Genomic DNA, 14,124 nt, shown 5'->3' on the forward strand with positions numbered 1-14,124 from the left:
CCTGAATTTTTCACCTAGGTGACGGTCAATACATCACAGTCTGACTTGGACCTTGGATTAGTTTTCTGTAATTATAGGCATATAACATTGCATAGGGCCTTGTCACAGCGCTGTGTATGGGCATACGTGCCTCTGTGTTAGGGGGGGGGTGGGAGGCGGATCCTCTGGCATATAACTGTCTGTTTAATGATTATTCTGCTATATTTCTCTGTATTGCTCTTGCAGGTCAGAGGTGGTGGCTCCGCAGGCTTGAATATGAAGGAGGTGGAGGAGCTGGAGATGTTGACACAGCAGCTGATGAAGGAGATGGACAAGCAGCCCTCGGCGGAGTCGCATACCATGGGTAAGTACTTCTCTCCAATGGAGACAAACCTTACATGATTGTTGAGACGCTATTCAGACTGCTGTATTATGTTCAGACAGGGCAATGCCTCGCACACGTGCTAGACGGTTCTCAGCCAGCAGAGGCCGCCTCTGGTAACTATCTAGCGCAGGGGTCCCCAAACGTTTTGGGTCGAGGGCCGGGTCAACATAGTTCAGACTGCTGGGGGTCCGGAGTGTACATAGAAGTCTTTGCGGTCCAGACAGTGATGCATACTAAGGTGACAACCTGCAGTCCAATTGGACAACAGTGTCACCTGATGTTGAATTTGATTGGAAACCAGCGAATTACTGCTTTCTGGCTTCATTCTATATACGGACCACCAATATTTAAAGATGTAGCTGACCACATCTATAATCTATTTTGTGTGTGGGGGGCCGGTAAAAAAGCCTCGGGGCCACATTCGGCCCGCGGGCCTTAGTTTGAGGACCACTGAACTAGCGTGTATACTGTGGTCCCCGACAAAGCAGGTCTTTTCGGTGACGCGCGCTGCTCCTGACCTGGACGCCGCCATGGACCTAATGTTATTATATCTATGTAATTTGGGTGCTGGACCCCAAATTACTTTTCCCACCGAGCTGCTATGACTCGAAGGGGGAATAGTTATTAATGCAGACTTACCCTGAGCCAAAGTGACCTCTACCCTCCCTGACATGCCACCACGATACCTGGAGGGCGGGATCATTTTGGCCAAGGTTAGCCCGTGGGTATTGATCTCTGCCTTACTCCAATTGCTCCGCCTAGTGCCGCATGTCGTCTGTACAGAAGTTGTCGCTGTAGAGTCGCCCAGAGGGATCAAGTCTCAATACCTACAGGTGACCGTAATCGTGCATGAGTAGGCACCTCAAGCAATCATGTGACCAGAGCTAATGGCCATGTTGGACATGTCTGCCTATTGCTGTTGTTTTCTCCCCCGGAAATCGCTGAGATTCTCAGCTGAGCACAGCGGGCATTTCTGGGAAGCAGCTGCTGGCCAGACTGGTACATTAGCGTCCTATCTCAGGCGTCTGACTGATGTAGCTATGTAATAAATAATATATACTGTAATATGGAACAGTCACTCCAAAGCTATTCCAGCAGAGTCTGCTGCCAGTCACTCAGATGAAGAGTGGCAATGGCTTCTGCTATAAAGCACACCTGAAGTGAGAGCGATATGGAGGCTGCTATACATAATTCCATTTAAACATGACCAGTTGCCTGGCAGTCCTGCTGATTTCTGTGGTTGCAGTAGTGGCTGAATCGCACACCTAAAACAAGCATGCAGCCAGGGCCGGTTTTACCATAAGGCACTGTAGGCACGAGGCTACAAGCACCCAATGTTGGAAAGGCGGGTCATTCCCCTCCCCCAGGGCCTTCCTCCCTCCTTCCCTATGCAGAGTCCCGAGCAGAGCGTATATTAGAGGTTACTCACCTGGGTCTCGGCATTCCACTGACGTGATCTCCCTTTAGTTGGGGGCACCACTAGCTACTTAACCTCTCTGGCGGTAGTCCCAAGCTACGCTCAGGCTAGCTGCCGCGAGCTCTATGCAGAGTATAGTGCTCAGCGGGAGCTTTTACTCACCTCCCGAGCAGGGGCGTAACTAGAAATCACTGGGCCCCCCTGCGAATATTTGGATGCCCCCCCCCCATAGGTGCCAAATAATCGTAATGGGGCAGCGTTTCACTGTAAATTAATTGTAAAGTGGGCAGCATTTCACCAGACAATCGTAAAGTGGGCAGCATTTCACCAGACAATCGTAATGTGGGCAGCAGTCACCAGAAAATTGTAACGTGGGCAGCAGTCACCAGAAAATTGTAACGTGGGCAGCAGTCACCAGGAAATTGTAACGTGGGCAGCAGTCACCAGGAAATTGTAACGTGGGCAGCAGTCACCAGACAATTGTAACGTGGGCAGCAGTCACCAGAAAATTGTAACGTGGGCAGCAGTCACCAGAAAATTGTAACGTGGGCAGCAGTCACCAGAAAATTGTAACGTGGGCAGCAGTCACCAGGAAATTGTAACGTGGGCAGCAGTCACCAGGAAATTGTAACGTGGGCAGCAGTCACCAGGAAATTGTAACGTGGGCAGCAGTCACCAGAAAATTGTAACGTGGGCAGCAGTCACCAGAAAATTGTAACGTGGGCAGCAGTCACCAGACAATCGTAACGTGGGCAGCAGTCACCAGACAATCGTAACGTGGGCAGCAGTCACCAGACAATCGTAACGTGGGCAGCAGTCACCAGACAATCGTAACGTGGACAGCGTTCACCAGACAATCGTAACGTGGGAAGCAGTCACCAGGAAATTGTAACGTGGGCAGCAGTCACCAGACAATTGTAACGTGGGCAGCAGTCACCAGAAAATTGTAACGTGGGCAGCAGTCACCAGACAATCGTAACGTGGGCAGCAGTCACCAGACAATCGTAACGTGGGCAGCAGTCACCAGACAATCGTAACGTGGGCAGCAGTCACCAGACAATCGTAACGTGGACAGCGTTCACCAGACAATCGTAACGTGGACAGCGTTCACCAGACAATCGTAACGTGGGCAGCAGTCACCAGGAAATTGTAACGTGGGCAGCAGTCACCAGACAATTGTAACGTGGGCAGCAGTCACCAGAAAATTGTAACGTGGGCAGCAGTCACCAGAAAATTGTAACGTGGGCAGCAGTCACCAGAAAATTGTAACGTGGGCAGCAGTCACCAGAAAATTGTAACGTGGGCAGCAGTCACCAGACAATCGTAACGTGGGCAGCAGTCACCAGACAATCGTAACGTGGGCAGCAGTCACCAGACAATCGTAACGTGGGCAGCAGTCACCAGACAATCGTAGCGTGGGCAGCAGTCACCAGACAATCGTAACGTGGGCAGCAGTCACCAGACAATCGTAACGTGGGCAGCAGTCACCAGACAATCGTAACGTGGGCAGCAGTCACCAGACAATCGTAACGTGGGCAGCAGTCACCAGACAATCGTAACGTGGACAGCGTTCACCAGACAATCGTAACGTGGGAAGCAGTCACCAGACAATCGTAACGTGGGCAGCAGTCACCAGACAATCGTAACGTGGACAGCGTTCACCAGACAATCGTAACGCGGGAAGCAGTCACCAGACAATCGTAACGCGGGAAGCAGTCACCAGACAATCGTAACGCGGGAAGCAGTCACCAGACAATCGTAACGTGGGCAGCAGTCACCAGACAATCGTAACGTGGGCAGCAGTCACCAGACAATCGTAACGTGGGCAGCAGTCACCAGACAATCGTAACGTGGGCAGCAGTCACCAGACAATCGTAACGTGGGCAGCAGTCACCAGACAATCGTAGCGTGGGCAGCAGTCACCAGACAATCGTAACGTGGGCAGCAGTCACCAGACAATCGTAACGTGGGCAGCAGTCACCAGACAATCGTAACGTGGGCAGCAGTCACCAGACAATCGTAACGTGGACAGCGTTCACCAGACAATCGTAACGTGGGAAGCAGTCACCAGACAATCGTAACGTGGGCAGCAGTCACCAGACAATCGTAACGTGGACAGCGTTCACCAGACAATCGTAACGCGGGAAGCAGTCACCAGACAATCGTAACGCGGGAAGCAGTCACCAGACAATCGTAACGTGGGAAGCAGTCACCAGACAATCGTAACGTGGGCAGCAGTCACCAGACAATCGTAACGTGGGCAGCAGTCACCAGACAATCGTAACGTGGGCAGCAGTCACCAGACAATCGTAACGTGGGCAGCAGTCACCAGACAATCGTAACGTGGGCAGCAGTCACCAGACAATCGTAACGTGGGCAGCAGTCACCAGACAATCGTAACGTGGGCAGCAGTCACCAGACAATCGTAACGTGGGCAGCAGTCACCAGACAATCGTAGCGTGGGCAGCAGTCACCAGACAATCGTAGCGTGGGCAGCAGTCACCAGACAATCGTAGCGTGGACAGCAGTCACCAGACAATCGTAGCGTGGGCAGCAGTCACCAGACAATCGTAGCGTGGGCAGCAGTCACCAGACAATCGTAGCGTGGGCAGCAGTCACCAGACATTCGTAGCGTGGGCAGCAGTCACCAGACAATCGTAGCGTGGGCAGCAGTCACCAGACAATCGTAGCGTGGGCAGCAGTCACCAGACAATCGTAACGTGGGCAGCAGTCACCAGACAATCGTAACGTGGGCAGCAGTCACCAGACAATCGTAACGTGGGCAGCAGTCACCAGACAATCGTAACGTGGGCAGCAGTCACCAGAAAATCGTAACGTGGGCAGCAGTCACCAGAAAATCGTAACGTGGGCAGCAGTCACCAGAAAATCGTAATGTGGGCAGCAGGCATCAGAATATCGTAATGTGGGCAGCATATACCAGAAAAAAAAAATGCCCCTGTAAAAAAAAAAAAAACAATTCACTTACCTGTCAGGAGTCTCTCCTGGCCTCTGGTGCGCAGCTACCTGACTATCCTCCTGTGCACTGCAGCATATCTCCCGCGCTGACAGGCAGAGTGCAGGGCTACGGCAAGATGGCTGCTGAAGCCCTGTACTGGAGACACAAATAGTCTCCAGTGCAGGGCTTTGGCAGCCATCTTGCTGTAGCTCTGCTATGCCTGCCGGAGGAATATGCAGGCTGCTGGAGCGGGGCTGCGGGGAATGAACTATTAGACGCTGCGGCCAGTTGAGCACCTTGCTGGGTTCAAGAATCAGTCAGACTGCAGCGCTCCCCCCGCGCACAGTGAGCGGGCCCTAGAGCGGCCCCGGGCCCCGCTGCGGCTGATGGGGTCGCATCCCCAGTAGGTACGCCTAGGGTTGCCAGGTGTCCGGTTTTACACCGGACAGTCCGGTTTTTGTGCGCTGTGTCCGGTGCAAAAAGGCATGCTAAACCGGACAATTAAGTTGTCCGGTTTAGAGCCCCCCCCCCGCAGCGCAGGAGGAGAACAGCGCAGCAGAGAGAGAGCTGGGAGCAGCAGTGGAGAAGGGGGGCAATCTCCCCCCCTTCCCTCACCTTAGGGTGCTCTCTCTCCCCTGCTGTCTCATCCAGGATGATGTGCAGGCTGGCGAGTGGCTGCAGGCGGAACTTACCTCTGTGTCGCTCCAGCGCCGGAAGTTCGGGTCCCGCAGCCGCTGAGATTCGACTCAAAAAAGATCCGGATCAAAGATCCGAATCATTCATGAGCCGGACAACACTAATCAGTCTGAATAGTGTTGTCCGGCTCATGAATGATTCAAATCTTTGATCCGGATCTTTTTTGAGTCGAATCTCAGCGGCTGCGGGACCCGAACTTCCGGCGCCTGCGACACAGAGGTAAGTTCCGCCCGCAGCCACCCGCCAGCCTGCACATCATATTGGAGGAGACAGCGGGGAAGAGAGAGCACCCTAAGGTGAGGGAAGGGGGGGGAGATTGCCCCCCTTCTCCACCACTGCTCCCAGCTCTCTCTCTGCTGCACTGTTCTCCTCCTGCGGGGGGCGGGGGGCACCTGGCTACCTAACCTATTCTGGGCACATATAGCCCCTGGCTACCTATTCCGGGCACATATACCCCCTGGCTACCTATTCTGGGCACATATAGCCCCTGGCTACCTATTCTGGGCACATATACCCCCTGGCTACCTATTCCGGGCACATATAGCCCCTGGCTACCTATTCCGGGCACATATAGCCCCTGGCTACCTATTCCGGGCACATATAGCCCCTGGCTACCTATTCTGGGCACATATAGCCCCTGGCTACCTATTCTGGGCACATATAGCCCCTGGCTACCTATTCTGGGCACATATAGCTCCTGGCTACCTATTCTGGGCACATACACCCCCTGGCTACCTATTCTGGGCACATATACCCCCTGGCTACATATACTGGGACATATATACCCCTGCCTACGTATACTGGGACATTTACACCCCTGCCTACATATACTGGGACATATATACCCCCTGGCTACATATACTGGGCACATATATCCCTGGCTACATATACTGGGAACACTGGCTGTTTGTCATTATGTGCATTTACTGGTGAAAAGCTGTCTCTTATTATGTGCATTTACTGGTGAAAAGCTGTGTCTTATTATGTGCATTTACTGGTGAAAAGCTGTCTCTTGTGCATTTACTGGGGAAAAGCTGTCTCTTATTATGTGCATTTACTGGCGAAAAGGTGTCTCTTATAATGTGCATTTACTGGTGAAAAGCTGTCTCTTATGTGCAGTTACTGGTGAAAAACTGTCTCTTATGTGCACTGGACCAGTACTACTGGTGAGGACAGTTAGTGACATGGCTATGTACTCTGTAATGTGCTGCAGAAGATGTCAGTGCGATATAAATACTATAAATTTTTTTTTAAAAAAGCCCATTGCTTAGCCCCACTCTACATAAAAGTGCGCTTCTGACTCCGCCCCTAACTCCACCCCTAACTCCACCCCCTGTCCGGTTTTCTCCATCAGCCGACCTGGCAACCCTAGGTACGCCGGGGCTCCCGAGGGATCCAGACTTCGGTATCCATTCTCCTTCCTGTCCTCCGAGGCTCTGAATCCCTCTGGTGAAATCTCCATCTTTGATCTCACCAAAGAGTTACAGCGACACCCGGAGGACGGAGGTAAAATTGCAGCCCTGGAGCCCAGGGAGGTGAGTGAGTGCTGGGGCTGCTGCTGGTGTTCTGGCGGCATGATTTTTTCCTGATTTTAAGGTCTGAAACCTTTTAAAAAGACGCTAAAATCCAGAAATAATCATACCACCGGGGGGGTTAATACTGAGGATACCTCTGGTGACCAGTGACATAGCTGAGGAGTTGTGGTCCCCGATGCAAGTTTTACAATGGGGCCCCCCTCAAGCAATTTATACATAGCAATTGATACGGGGCACCAAAACCTGCCTAGGACAACTACAGTGTAAGAGGTGCAAGAAGGGGATGGGGGAACAGTTTGTTAATAATAACCACTATTCAAAGTATCTATAGAAGTGATTGTTATGAGCACAGGACCAATAGAGAGCTAATACTGTGGTTGAGGGAGGACCCTTTGGGGCCCCTCTGGCCCAAGGGCCCCGATGCGGTCGCTACCTCTATTGCTACGCCCCTGCTGGCGACCTAAGGGACACCTGTATGATGGGCAAGTGAAGTAAGGGAGAAGGGACAGCTGGGTCAGCCAGCACACTTGCAGTGTGGTTTGGCGGGTGTTTGTAGGTTCATGGAGGGTGAAGTCTAGGGTGTCAGGACATCTGTGCCTATAGGCTCCTGTGATGTAAATCTGGGCCTGCATGCAGCTAATCTTCTCTGACTTCAATCTGAAACCTCTGATCCGCTGCATGCTTATTCAGGGTCTGCAGCTAAAAGTATTAGAGGCAGAGGGTCAGCAGGACAGCCAGGCAATGTGCATTATGTAAAAGGAAATCAATATGGCAGCCTCCATATCCCTCTCACTTCAGGTGTCCATAAATAGCTGATTGGTGTCTATCCCATGTTACATACTGTGCCCAGACAGCCGGTAATCAGAGTGAAGCGGTGGTTAAAGAGAAACTCCAGTGAAAATAATGTAATAAAAAAGGCTTAATTTTTACAATAATTATGTATAAATGATTTAGGCCCAGTGCACACCGAGCGGTTTTTGGAGCGATCCGCCGGCCGCATCCGCCTGGAAAAATGCTTGGCTAATGTATTGCAATGGGATGGTGCACACCGGCGGTTTGAGGTTTTTGCCAAGCCGCAAACGTGCCTCCTGCTGCGCGTTTGCGGTTTGCTAAAAAACCTCAAACCGCCGTTGTGCACCACACATTGAAATACAATAGCCAAGCGTTTTCACTGGCTGATGCGGCTGGTGGATCGCATACAAAATCCGCTTGGTGTGCACCCGGCCAAATATCTGCTCTCTGCTCCCAAAACCGCTAGCGTTTTGACGATCTGCTAGCGGTTTTGGTGTGCACTGGGCCTTAGTCAGTGTTTGCCGTTGTAAAAGCTTTCATCTCCCTGACTTACATTCTGACATTTATCACATGGTGACCTTTTTTCTGCTGGCAGGTGATGTCAGTGGAAGTAGCTGCTGCTTGCTTTTTTGGCAGCTGGAAACTGCTGGAAACAGCTATTTCCCACAATGCAACAAGGTTCACAGTCCGGAAACTGCCAGGACCATGGTCCTGACATCACACTGTGGGAGGGGGTTTCACCACAATATCAGCCATACAGCGCCCCCTGATGATCCGTTTGTGAAAAGGAATAGATTTCTCATGTAAAAGGGGGTATCAGCTACTGATTGGGATAAAGTTCAATTCTTGGTTACGGTTTCTCTTTAAAGTTGTGTAACTTTGAACGACGCCCCCGTTTTGGCCCCCTTGCACAACACACAGTTGCCGATTATGCGTTTGCGTGTCGGAAACCTGTTAGTGATGTATTTGCTGTTTACAGCGCTCGTCACTCAGCCATTTGCGGCTTTACGAGGTTCAGTTGCTGTAATGTAAACTCTTCAGTGGAAGTTTGGAGTGTTTAGCCCCGCGGGAGGGAGCGGTGAGGCCCGGCCGCAGCAAGATGTGGGGAGCCGGGCCCAGCTGTGAGCCTCATTTGTAGGTCTGGATACTCTTTGCTGCCATTTGGTTGTCACAATAATTACTGTCAGACCTCTATTTCCTCTTACAATGGCATGGAAGTGTACAGCCTGCAGGAACATGTGCTGCGGACCTGGGGGTCTCTGGAGTCTGCAGGCAGGGACAGCTAGCCCTCACTATTGTAAAGAGGTCTGCAATGGCATGTGCACGTCTTCATATTATGCTTAAAAATATCTGTATTCCACTTAGTATATATGAGTTATATAAAACAGAAGGATGTATACTTACTTGTGCCCCCTTCTGGCTCTGCTATAATGAATCAGCTGTAATGATTCCTGAGCAAAGCCAGACTGAATGCTCAGTGGGGGATTTTATCAGGGCTGAGAAGCAAGCTGAGCAGTGAAGAATGAAGCAGAGAGCAGGGTAGGTGTTTCCTCTAATGTTCCCGCTGATGCATATGATGAAATACATGAGGGTGCTTCGTCTCTGGTTTACTACCCCTTAAGGCATTAGAGAGGATTGCACTCGTTTGCTGTTGCTCATTTCTCACTTCTTGACACTCCTCTTTCCATAGGACAGAGAGGGCTGCTCTGCTGTAACCAAGCAGCATGTCTTGTTCATTCAGAAAACTGTCCCCATAAAACCCCATCTACATTATACAATTTTTTGTGTGATTTGATTCAATCCGACATGTCCGATCAGGATTCGATTCCATTCGATTCATTTTGCCATTGTTCTGCAATGGCAATATGAATCGAATCCCGATCGGACATGTCGAATTGAATCAAATCGCACAAAACATTGTAATGGTGTAGATGGGGCTTAAAGGGGAACTGAAGAGAGAGGTATATGGAGGCTGTCATGTTTATTTCCTTTTAATCAATACCAGTTGCCTGGCAGCCCTGCTGGTCTATTTCTCTGCAGTAGTATCTGATTAAAACCAGAAACAAGCATGCAGCTAGTCTTGTCAGATCACTTATAAGTCTGAACCACTGAAACACCTGATCTGCTGCATGCTTGTTCAGGGGCTATGGCTAATAGTATTAGAGGCAGAGGATCAGCATGGCTGCCAGGCAACTGGTATTGTCTAAAAGGAAATAAACATGACAGCCTCCATATACCTCTCTCTTCAGTTCCCCTTTAAATCACCTGCTTATTTGTGATAAAAGAAGCTGATTGTATGGACAGGTCTTTAGCTGTAGGTGGGGAGGAGCTCGGAGAGAAGGATGCAGAAAAGATGCAACTTGTAGATGGCTTTGACACTATAAAGTGGTTTAACTCTCCACAAACTACAACCAATGCAGTGACCACACAGAAAAGTGCCACCGACTTAAGCTTGTAGGATGAGTGAAGGAGCATCTGGCAAGTGAGTGACTGGTAAATGATTATTTAGTAATGCAATTACAGGGCAGAGTACAGTTATCTATCCCACAATGCTAATCCTAGAACTATTTTTGCTGGTGGAAATAATAAAAAAAAATCTCATAAGTCACCCAGTAAACCTGATCAAGGTAAATTACAATAATATAGTCTATTAAAGTGGACCTGAACTCTTGCACCGGACAGAAGGAAAACCTAGAGCAATGCGCCCTGTATGTATTTAAATAGTTTAGCCCGTCTAATTCCCCATGAACTGTGACAAATTACAAGCTGTAATTAAATCTCTCAGCTGTGTCAGCTGACTGCCGCGGCAAAGAGCTAATTGGTAAACACAGGATGTTAATATGTCTGCTTTCATTAAAGCAGGAAGTACACTGCAGATTTATTGCAGGATTTGTATCAGCTGTAACAAAGAAATATATACGGGTGTATACTATTCTGCGGGTTTCCCCCAGGTCCTTTTCATTTCCTCCTACAGCCTGAAACCATAGTGGTAGGGGCATTGGAAAAGGTAAATGCTGCATAAAACGCTGGCGTAGTGGTTAGCGCTCTCGCCTTGCAGCGCTGGGTCCCGGGTCAAATCCCAGCCAGGGAACTATCTACGCTGAGTTTTTATGTTCTCCCTGTGTCTGCGTGGGCTTCCTCTGGGCACTCCGGTTTCCTCCCACAAATCAAAAACATACAGATACGTTAATTGGCTTCCCCTTAATGTGGCCCTAGACCAGTGATCTGCAAACTTGGCTGTCCAGCTGTTAAGGAACTACAAGTCCCACAATGCATTTGCCTTTATGAATCATGACTGTGGCTGTCAGACTCCTGCAATGCATTGTGGGACTTGTAGTTCCTTAAAGAGACACTGAAGCGGAAAAAAAATTATGATATTATGATTTGTATGTGTAGTACAGCTAAGAAATAAAACATTAAGATCAGATACATCAGTCTAATTGTTTCCAGTACAGGAAGAGTTGAGAAACTCCAGTTGTTATCTCTATGCAAAAAAGCTATTAAGCTCTCCGACCAAGTTAGTCCTGGAGAGGGCTGTTATCTGACTTTTATTATCTCAACTGTAATTGAAATGTTTACTTTTCCTCTGCCAGAGGAGAGTTCGTTAGGTCACAGACTGCTCTGAAAGACTCATTTTGAATGCTGAGTGTTGTGTAATCTGAACATATTATAGAATGATGCAATGTTAGAAAAAACACTATATACCTGAAAATAAAAGTATGAGAATATTTTCTTTGCTGCTAATCTTCTAGTAATTATTCATAGTACACAACCAATTCATTATATCATATATTTTTTTTCGCTTCAGTGTCTCTTTAACAGCTGGAGAGCCAAGTTTGCAGATCACTGCACTAGACTACAATACATACATAGACATATGACTCTGGTAGGGATTAGATTGTGAGCCCTTCTGAGGGACGGTTAAGTGACAAGACTGTGTACTCCGTAAAGCGCTGCGGAATATGCCAGCACAATATAAATACTAAATAATAACAATGTAATGTGCATACAATTACAGAATGTAGAGTGAGCAGCTCAGTGCTCTGGAGTGGTGGAATTAAACCTATTTGTCTTGGCGGAAGGGTACAAATTGGTAAACAGGCGGATTAGGTTTGCAGGTTTTCCGTGAAATCTCTTCCTAATTAGCTTGGGAAGGGGAAGTCGGCTTCTCAGGCAGATTAAGCTGCTCCGCTCTCGCCACATTTCTCAAACTTCCATTAGCTTGTCAGGTGGCAGAGTTCAGAGCGATGCATGGAACGGTTCCCGACACCATGACGCATAAGGGGCTGCAGGAGGAGAAACAGCCTGCCTGCTTAAAGTGTACCTGTGGCCAAAAAAATCCCTAAGTAGAGGTCCCACCTCGCTGTTCCAACCCCCGAAGTAGCTCAACCGCAATGTGCAGGCGCATGTGGCTTGTGCCTGCACAGTAGCATGGAGTCAGATAGGCTTGGATACCGTGCAAGTGGGAGCTGCCCCTGCACAGTGCAGCCACACTAGTTCTCATACGGGAGTGCAGGGAAGCTTCTGGAGGGAGCCAGAGGCTTCCTTCTATCAAGGTAAGAATCTCACTTTCCTTCCATTAAATCTCCCAGTTTTGCTTTAAAGCATACCCGAAGTGAGATGTGAAATGAAGAGATCGACATGGGTATTTACAGTGCCTAGCACACAAATGACTATGCTGTGTTCCTTTTTTTTTCTTCTCTGCCTGAAAGAGTTAAACATCAGGTATGTAAGTGGCTGACTCGGTCCCGACTCCGACAGGAAGTGACTACAGTGTGACCCTCACTGATCAGAAATTCCAACTATAAAACACTTTCCTAGCAGAAAATAGCTTCTGAGAGCAGGAAAGAGATAAAAAGGATCAATTGTTCATAGATTGTAGCTCTGGCCTACTTCAATGAATCTGTCATTGAGCAAAAACAATAAAACAGTTAAAAATTAAAAAGTAAATGTAAACATAAAATAAAACTGTGGAACATCTTAAAAAGTCATTTTTAGGAGAAGGAAGATCGATACGATCGTTTATTTCATTCGTTTATTTTCGCCTCGGGTATCCTTTAAAGCAAACGTGGGACAAAAAAAAAAGAAGACAGACACTAGCCCTAAGTAGCGGGGAAGCCTCTGGCTTTGGAACTTTCAGTAACTAAACATTCCGCAGTGATGCATCTGACAGGCGTACAAATTGTTTTGCCGAGCTTGAGCTGGGCACAGGGTGAGCCGGATGATGGCTCCCCCAACCCCCCCCCCTGATAGGACGCAGTGCTCAGACACACTATAAGCACTTTTCTGAGCGCTTTTTGGCCTCCAGAGCTTTCTGAGAGGTTTTTTTTTTTTTAATGCTTACATTGACTTACAGTAAAATCGCGATTTTTAACTCCATCATGATTTTATCGCGTTAATTTAAGTCAATGGGAGCATTTTCAAAAAGCCTGAAGGCCAAAAATCGCTCAGAAAAGCGCTTGTAGTGTGTCTGAGCCCTTCAGATGTCAAACAGTGAGAGGAAAAATCTTACAATGGGCAAACACTGACTAAAAAATGTACAAATTAATATTGTAAAAAAAAAAACAAGCAATTTCATTATTTTCACTACAGTTCGCTTTAAAGGTGGCCATACATGGTACAATTTTCCAATTTTTTTTCGATTAGATAATTTAGTTCGGTTATTCCGTTAGATTGAATATGAAGATTTTTCCAGTATGTCCGATCAGATTTTTCTCAAAAAAACTGGATAATCGTTCAAATTTCTTGATCGAAACAAAAATTATTTTCAACTTTCATTCAATTCGATCATTTACATCAAATAAACGGGATAATCGAACGTTTTTATTGTGCTATGTATGGCCACCATAAGTATAATCTTTTCAGTTAAAGCTATCTTATTTTTATGTGGCTATTAGGAAAGAGCTGGGAAAACAAAAGCAGGTAGTCATGTGGGTGTAATACTATTTATTCCTTTCCCACTACTTTTCTTTGGTTGAAGTTACCAACAACTAAGCCACCGCTTAAAGGGCAAATTTTAATCAAGTGTCGCCCCATGCAGTTTGTATAGGACAGGCCACAATCTTGGGTTCCCTGCAGTTGCAGGGGTTACTGATTCCCCTCCCCAGTGGTACAGTCCTAGACGCCACACAGAGAGGTAGAAAGATCTGCGGTTGTAGATAAAATACATTAAAAGGTATAAAACAATGAAAGGAGCGGGATTTGCCTCCAAATCAGTACCAGATCTAAATGTATCCATGGACAGTGTTCTCCCCAGAATTTTTTTCCGCCGGGTGGCATAAAAAAGTAGCTGGGTGGGGCGCGATAAGAGCATGCAGGGACGGTGCTCCTGTGCGAATTCTGTTTACAGAATAGGAGGAGGTGA

The 14,124-nt window shown here is 48.1% G+C and overlaps 1 protein-coding gene across 5 annotated transcripts in view; it reads left to right on the plus strand.

The window, feature by feature from the left end:
• ZYX (zyxin) overlaps positions 1 to 14,124 on the plus strand; it is a 103,086-nt gene that overhangs the window by 70,913 nt on the left and 18,049 nt on the right. For all 5 annotated transcript variants that reach the window (XM_068258073.1, XM_068258075.1, XM_068258072.1 and 2 more), the window contains exon 5: positions 226 to 343. In XM_068258073.1, the coding sequence (XP_068114174.1) occupies positions 226 to 343 (118 nt within the window). The remainder of the gene's footprint in view (positions 1 to 225; positions 344 to 14,124) is intronic.

Source organism: Hyperolius riggenbachi, chromosome 10, assembly GCF_040937935.1.
Source record: "Hyperolius riggenbachi isolate aHypRig1 chromosome 10, aHypRig1.pri, whole genome shotgun sequence".
Lineage (NCBI taxonomy): Eukaryota > Metazoa > Chordata > Amphibia > Anura > Hyperoliidae > Hyperolius > Hyperolius riggenbachi.